The sequence below is a fragment of the Saccoglossus kowalevskii genome, chromosome 2 (assembly GCF_978046115.1).
Source record: "Saccoglossus kowalevskii chromosome 2, keSacKowa6.1, whole genome shotgun sequence".
Lineage (NCBI taxonomy): Eukaryota > Metazoa > Hemichordata > Enteropneusta > Harrimaniidae > Saccoglossus > Saccoglossus kowalevskii.
Window position 1 is genome coordinate 19,517,112 of NC_140642.1, and position 8,147 is coordinate 19,525,258.

Here is an 8,147-nt window from a genome sequence, read left to right on the forward strand (position 1 = left end):
TTACTAGTATATGTATAAAACCTTTATTTGCTTCACAAATGACCAACACAGCTGACCTTGGGAAGAAAATTACACATAACCGGAGTATAAAACGCAAGAAAATAATACTAAGTGTAATTTATATAGAGTGTGTATCCATCATTGATGTCCAACAAAAAGGGGTACGTATAATATTATACGGGATCTCCAATTGGTTCCCAATATGTCTACTCCAGATCGTCTTCCACCAGGCCTCCAGTGCCCGAAGCACTTGCAGCTACTTGCTGTGAAATAAAAAGAAAGAAAAGCATTAAAGTTGCATTGCTTTGTGGGGGTATTGAATAGTTAAAGGTAGGATTATGAGTGAATTACAGAAGATGTTTGATGGACTGTCTGATTTGCCGCTTTTTTGGCATTAAAAATTGTAATCAAAGGTGAATCCATGTGCATCAGTACGCTATTCTAAATTGCTAGCAAATGAAATTCTAATGGTGAATCAAAACGATCTTCAACATTTGGATGTGCAGAAAATTCACCAAAAAATTTATTTTTAAAGTACATATTTCCCACCAAATTAGGAATGATCTGAGGGTACAAGTTTAACTGCAACAATGTTGCGTTTTAGTTAAGTAAATAATGATGTACAGAGAAAACTGGATTCAAACTGGAAAGTTATGAAATATAAAATGTAAATCTACTGTTTTCTTTAAAATGTGATGAAATGGTTAATTAAGCCAGCTCCCCATATGCTAAGTGTTTGCAACATATTTTTACTATACCTGTGAGTCATGATTTGACAACGTATTTTTTGCAGTTTAATGCACATAACTGCATAGTAAACAGGTAATAGCTTAAGTTTTACAAACAAAACTATTTTTCAGTCAGGAAAATCAGGAAAAAAATGCAGCAGTGAACAATTTTGTGGTTATATGCTATTGACTTCAGTAAAATTTAATTCTTGTTAATGCCACTTAAAGCGGGGGAGTCGTCACCTGCGCATGCGTCAGATGGCCATAGCGTGTAACAAAGAAGCGTCTATCCATGAGCCTTTGCGTTTTTAGCGTGTGTTGCTATCGTCACTTGGGACGTGACGACTCGCTTTAATTATAAAATCATGAAATGTTCGGGAAATTAGGTTATAATATGAAATTAGTTTTAAATTGTTTTAAAGCATCCAAACTGGTTTTGATACAAAGAGCCTATTTGACAGTCATCCCATGGAATACTTTCATAGCCACGCAATGTGACATTGATGGATTAGATAACAAATATTTACATACCTGACTGACAATAGGCAATCTCTGAAGTAACATCTGGAAGACCTGGACAGGTAAAGTTTGCTGCAGAACTTGAAGAAGTTGTTGCGGTTGTCCGCAAACAGCTACGGCGTTTGTTAAATGTTCAACGCCATTTTCAAAGTCACCTGCAAGAGCATGAGAATGATGCACATTATCTATTTATAACTTCTACTAGTAGGATATACTGTAAAATGACTAATTTTCACTGGGTTTAAATTTTGCTGATTCATCATAATTTCAGGCATATGCAGTGGGTTTTAAATTCACGGTTTTACCATTTAGATAATGTGTTCTATGCTAAATTTTACATATTCACTGGGTTTTAGTTTAGCGCATTTTCCTGTCAGTGAAATAAGCAAAATTAAAACCCAGTGAATAATTAATTCTTTTACAGTAGTCTCAACTGAAGCCAAGATGCAAACAGACCACTGCCATAAATACTAATAACAGAATGAATTAAATAACAATTTTCTTGGTTCATCAGGTTATCATGAATTCAGTAAATATAGATAAATAAAAATACATTAATTGTATCAGAAAAGTGACTTCTAAGTCATGGGCTTTTACCATGTACCTTGTGCAAGGAGTTCTTCTCCTAGCTGCACTTGCTCAAGAAAGAATTTCTGAACTGCTGCAGTGTCTCTGAAGTCTGGTAACTGTAAACAAAAATGTACGGTACATTCATTAATGAAGTACTTCTCAGACTCAAGTCAAATTGAGTTGGTGGTGATAAATAAAATATTCATAACAAGTCATTGTCAATGACACTTCCCCATCCATTTTTTGTTTACTTAATAAAGATTTACTCAGTAACTCCATAAAAAGAATAACATAGCTAAACTGTATATGCAGCAATACTGGTGCACAGAACTTGCATAACAAGTTACTGGTATGTTACATCATAAATTACGAGGTAATAACATGATGGACACTGCTCCATTTTTTGCAGTGGACTTTTAGTTTATCTGTATTCTATGTGGTTGTCAACATTATTGTCAAATAATGATGATACAAATTTGAGCCATTTTATTTGTGATTCCTTTGTTTATTCTGCCCATGATGCCCATAATGCATTTCTAGCACGAAAATGATCATCAAGCCATCTCGAATCAGATTCTGAAACAGATGTGTAAATGTGTTTGCATGACGCAGATGTCAAGTTTGAACATGATCAGTCCAGTCATGCTATTGATATGGCTCCAAAACAGCATTCTTAAAAAATTAAAGTCAGCTAATTTGAAACAAATCTGGGGGAAAAATGTTTAAATAAAATATGTCCAACCGAGATCCAGTTCCAAAATGTTTGATTTTGATGAATTTTTCAGCACCTACATGGCTACTTTTCGACCATCTTGAATTGGATCATGAAACAAATGCATGTGCATGTCTGAGATACAGATGCAGACTGACAGGCACATACAAGTGAAATTATAATCCCTGTTTTGCGGGCTATGGGAATTAAAAATTTTGAGTAAAGCAGGTGCGAAATAGGAGGGTACTCATGATAACCATTATCTCTCTGTTTCCCAGCAAATTTGAAATATGAAGTAACATTGGTGGCAACGCTGTACTTGTATTACTATAAATTTGAATATTGAAGAGTTTTTATTTCAACAAAGCGAAACATGTCATGATAGTGAATATCTACAGCAATTGTTGCACTTTCCTTAACATTATAAGATGCGAGTTTAATACTTGGTTACTATGGAAAATTGAAATAGATGTGTATATGCACTGTAATTCCTTTACAAAAATTTAGGTTTTTGCCAGCTGTATACTTTGTGAAAATGACTGAGAGCATCGACTTTGTATTTCCACTATTGCAAGTGTCAATGCTAAAACATTATCAGCATGTGAAATGATGGGAGATGATGTTTTTCATGAGTACCTTTTCTTGGCACCACTGTAATATTCATCAAAAATAGAAAATTGAAGTATCGTCATGAAATGAACAAATCTGATAAAAGTCCACCCAAGGTACCTACATACAGGTAGCAAGTAACAAAAGTAATAGAGCTTGTAGTTTTCAAGAACTCGAAAATGCAATTGTTGATGTTCAACCACTAATATGAACAGCTCTGCTCTGTCATCTCTGATGACAGCGGAGCTAATAAGTTATAAAAATTGTCTCCTGGTAAATTGGGTACTGTAAAATGACTAATTTTCACTGGGTTTAAATTTCACTGATTTACCATTTCAGGCATATTCAGTGGGTTTTAAATTCACGGTTTCGTCATTTAGATAATGTGTTCTATGCTAAATTTTACATATTCACTGGGTTTTAATTTAGCGCATTTTTCCAGTCAGCGAAATAAGCTAAATTAAAACCCAGTGAATAATTAACCCCTTTACAGTATGTTGTATTTACATGCAGTGAAATGAAAAAAGTGTATTTCTTCCAATACACAAGCAAGCCATAATTAAAATTTAACTTAAACTTAAGATGAAATTTCAATGAATTTAATTAAACTGTAATTAAATCACAACCCTACATGTATGGCACAAAGAGTTGAAATTTAATTGTCATGAGTTTCTTTAAAACATAATTAAATTGCATTCTTATACAAGGTTCAAAGTTAACTTGAATGCCTACAATATCAACGACATGATACTGTAGTTCTGGTATAGTCAACACTTAATATTTTTACTCACTGGAAAAGCATCAACATTGACAACCACAGTCCCCTCCCCTCCCCTCCCCTCCCCTCGAGCACATGGTTGCTATGGAGAACCTAAACTCAGCTATTGTTGATTACAAGTATTTTTCTAGTCTTTACAATTATTCTCACAAAAAATGTTTGGTTTCAAAATATGCACTTCCTCACTTCTTCTCAGTATTTAAAATTTACCTGTGATTTGGTTGTTGATTCTTTATTTTGTTGTTGCTTCCTGGATTTCAATCTCCCTGCAAAAAGTACATATTTCACATGAATGGTATGGTATATGAACATCAGAAATTATTTTGGAGTGATTAATAAATCGACACACATTAAGTTACATGGGTTGTACAGATTCATGGTATTGTTTCTTCATGAAAGGTGCAAATGTTAGTGAAGGACTTACCCTTCTGACCACCAGACAAATTTGTCTGCACTTTTTCTTACATTCTTACAGCAATTCCAGGCACTGATTTGACGCTGAAGTAGTGCTAGATGTTGATAACATTCTACAATAGGTTACACACTTTGTTTTCACATTTACATATGTTGTTAAACTAGAAATATAAACATTGGACTGCAAAGTCTGATGACCCCAGACTTTGCAGCGCGTCTGTCTTTCAGTCACTTTTGGTCAGTCATCATGTTGATTGCGTGTCTACAAATCGGCATTTGTCCATGATGGAGAAGCAAGGAGTCGAAAAACCAGTTGAAGTGGGAACAAGAGTTGTCGATTTGTATTTTCGTGGACTGTCATTTGCTGAGATTGGAGATCGAAATGGTGTTTCAAAGCAGACAGCTTATAATATCGTCAAACGGTTTGTTACCACCGAGAGTATCCTGCCAGGAAACTGACAACGTTATAGACTATGTCGAATATTATAAAACATTGAGACCGAGCATTTACGGGCGGGAAATTCAACAAAACTACTCGAAGACGGTGTTTGTACGACGATACCACTTTATGCGCTCCTCTCACTGAAATAACATGTGACGCAAATTGAAGTAAGAAACTAAGTTGAGAGCATCGATCGTTTATTGAAAGAGAAATTCAAAACTAACATACCGCCACTTTTATAGGCGGAGCTTCCTTCTGGTGCACTTCAAATTGCTGTCTGCAGTATTTGTAACAACTTCTGTAATCGTGAAAACAAAGTGTGTAACCTATTGTAGTAACATCTAGCACTACTTCGGCGTCAAATCAGTGCTTGGAATTGCTGTAAATATTTCTGAAAATAAACCCTAATTTTGGAGCCAACAGACAAAATTTGAGTAAATTTTCAGTTTTTACTCCCAATCTTATGAAGGAAAGTGCAGACTATAAACGGGACTATTTTGTGATGAAAAGAGGGAACTGGTGGTGAAAAGGTTAAATTCACACAGATCTGAGATGTGCCTCGGTTCATCCTCTCCATTAAATACTTGCGGGACAAGTCTTTCTTCTGAATTTGAATATTCATCCATATTGTTGCGACACTGACAATGTACATGTCAGAAGCCTACTAAAACTCAGACCACCAATAAAGTACTGTAATGTACTTTATTTTCGCTTGGAATTAATTTTCGCTATTTTCGCTGAGGGGATGATTCCGTGAAAATAAAATCCAGCGAATATACTTTTTTTCCTATATTTCACATTAAACTCATCAAAAATCAGTGAAAATATATTCCATACGAAACGCCCAAAAAGCCCTTTCAGTGAAAATTAATTCCAGCGAAAATAAAGTATTCCGCAGTAATCAGACCACTTCATGATAGTCTCAATGGACACGATTATTTGGAAAAGTAAAGTGATGTTCTATGACCATGTTTCATGACTTGACGATCACATTTTTGGTGTTTCTAAAACTACTACTCAAAAGAAATATTGATTACTTCAGTATTGCAACATCTGGGTTCATCGTGAGTAATCAACGCCCAGTAAAAACACCCTGGGCATATACTGGGGGGTGCCCTCAACTCGTTAAATGTCTAAAAACAGAGGGATGGGCTTATACTCTGGGAGGGGCTTATGATCGGGGAAGTATGGTAATTTAGTTGTTCTTTGGTGTAATACTGTTGAACCACCCTTACTCTTGATAAGATCTTGATTTAGTACTTTATGATTGTTAGTAAATAATCTACTGAATTGCAGTACACTTCTACGATGTCCATTTGGTCAAGGGTTGACCATTTATGGCCAATATATTGCATTAAAATATAGTTGTGCGACCACATTCACCGTAAAATCTGTATTAAAAGCTGCATCCCTAATAGAAGTCGCACCAATTCTTTTGTGAATAATTGAGAACCTCTGTTGCATTGTTCCATTTTAATAGAAGCCGCGATTTCTAATACAGATTTCACAGTACCGTTAACGGTACTTTCAATCTTAGTATATTCAAATAATTTGAAAAAAAAGCATAGATGAGGTACTGGGTAGTACAAATGGTTTACAAAATATTCCACTACATAATTTATTGTATGTCCTCTTCCCCTTCTGTAATATAAATTTTCCCAGAATGGGGATGGCCACAAGTCAGTGCCAGTGAGATTTGAAAGTCAAATGGGTGATTTTCCGTACAATTGCGAGATCTCGCGAGATGCATGAAAGACGCGTGTCGAACGTCTGCCGCAAAAATTGAACGATTTGATTTTGAACTAGTTTTTCTTTATTTCGTAGCTTACATTGACCGGCCGATCTTCGACAGAGGAATATTGCTTCCGAATATCCTCACTTAATCGAAATTGCCCATCATCAAATGTGGACAGCACATTATTGAGCATGGAAATGTCCCCGAAATACTTTCGCGTTTGTCGAATCCCACGCGATGTTTGACGCCACTACGGCGCTATGACCTTTGTTTGTCTTGTTTTTACGTTCGATTTCACGCATAACGCGTGATTCTCGCAGTGAACGGAAAATGGTCTATTTCACTCGCAAGTTTGAAATTTGGCTGCCCAATACTTCTGAGACTTACTGTATTTATGCAAGCTATAGTTAAATTGTTTATATACAATATTTTTTGTATTTAAAAGGCCGCAAAGATGAATAACACACATTGAAATCACTGAAAATAATAACACAGAGAGTAATGAATAATATTGTGACCCTCAGATATTTTGGGTTTAAATGAGAAGCATGAGAAATGTAATTTTTCAAAAATACTCAAATACCCAAATATTATTTTGCACTACAGACTTAGCATGTTATGAAGAACATTAAAAGTATTTTTTGAGTTCAAAAGAGAAGCGCATTAGAAAAATAATTGGACAAAATTACACAAACGACGGCAACATTTTTGTTGGCGTTTGCAGTGGCTCCTTTGTGAACCGAGAAGTTTTGTTGATCTTCAAAACATAATTGGACCTACTGTACTATTCAACATTTGTATCACTTGATGTATTTATAATCACTATATGCTAGTTCATCTAACCACAGTTACAAATACCGGTAGAACGTTTCTGATGTTGTATCACATTTGAACATGGTTTTTGGTGCTTTAAAGTTATTTCCGTATCTCAGAATCACCTTTAAAATGAAGTTGGTAAAATAATTAATATAATAGGAATAATCACCACAGATGCGGAGTATACCACTCGACAAAATCGTTATCGCTAGAAACTAGTCAAAATTTCGTGGTGTAACTCGCCTCTGGGGTGGTTATTCCTTAATTGTTTCCCAATTGTTCATCGGTAGTTCTCTCAACTATTATTTACAGAACCAGCGATGGAAATCGGGAAAAAAAACATTAAATAATAAATAGTACAAGTCGATTTATATGGATATTCAGCCTCAAATGGTTTAGATCGGATATTATATTCTACGTGAAACAGTACTGATCAGCTTCACATGTGTTCTAGCCGAACTCGTAGTCGCACTTACTTTCCTTTAGTTTTTGCTTGAAGAGAGGGTCGCTCCTCCGTTTATGATCGAAGTAAATACAGTATCCTAGAAAAAGAGTACCGCAGACGCCAGCAGCGATTCCAACTACTGTTTTGGTAATCATTATAAAGGTATTTTGCTGGCAGAAATAATCGAAATTGAGCCAGCCATCAATTAAAGATGGCACACGGTTCACGACGCATGCGTTGTACAAGTTTATAATAAGAGGCGTTACTTGATTGGTTATTTTTCTGAAGCTGGCTTCAACACACCAATAGGAGTTGCTGTTTTATACAAAACATTGCAAAGGTCAAATTAAAACTACACGTGTAACCTTTCAACTTCATT

At 35.4% G+C, this 8,147-nt stretch overlaps 1 protein-coding gene across 1 annotated transcript; it reads right to left on the minus strand.

Annotated features, from left to right (window-relative positions):
- LOC100367897 (mitochondrial import receptor subunit TOM20 homolog) lies at positions 1-8,015 on the minus strand. Its single transcript, XM_002739730.3, has 5 exons — positions 7,800-8,015; positions 4,127-4,182; positions 1,852-1,933; positions 1,260-1,402; positions 1-263 (listed from the first exon to the last, which is right to left on the minus strand). Exons 1-5 carry the CDS (start codon positions 7,921-7,923, stop codon positions 207-209), a joined length of 462 nt encoding a protein of 153 aa, XP_002739776.1. The 5' UTR covers positions 7,924-8,015; the 3' UTR covers positions 1-206.
- Between the last annotated feature and the right edge of the window lie 132 nt (positions 8,016-8,147).

What these genes read in the sequence shown, in the direction of transcription:
- LOC100367897 (XM_002739730.3), bottom strand. Translation starts at nt 7,923, where the DNA reads ATGATTACCAAAACAGTAGTTGGAATCGCTGCTGGCGTCTGCGGTACT. An exon ending in AATCAACAACCAAATCACAG is followed by an intron (nt 1,934 to 4,126) that starts GTAAATTTTAAA and finishes TTTTGTTTACAG; the next exon opens with TTACCAGACTTCAGAGACAC. An exon ending in GATTGCCTATTGTCAGTCAG is followed by an intron (nt 264 to 1,259) that starts GTATGTAAATAT and finishes TTTATTTCACAG; the next exon opens with CAAGTAGCTGCAAGTGCTTC.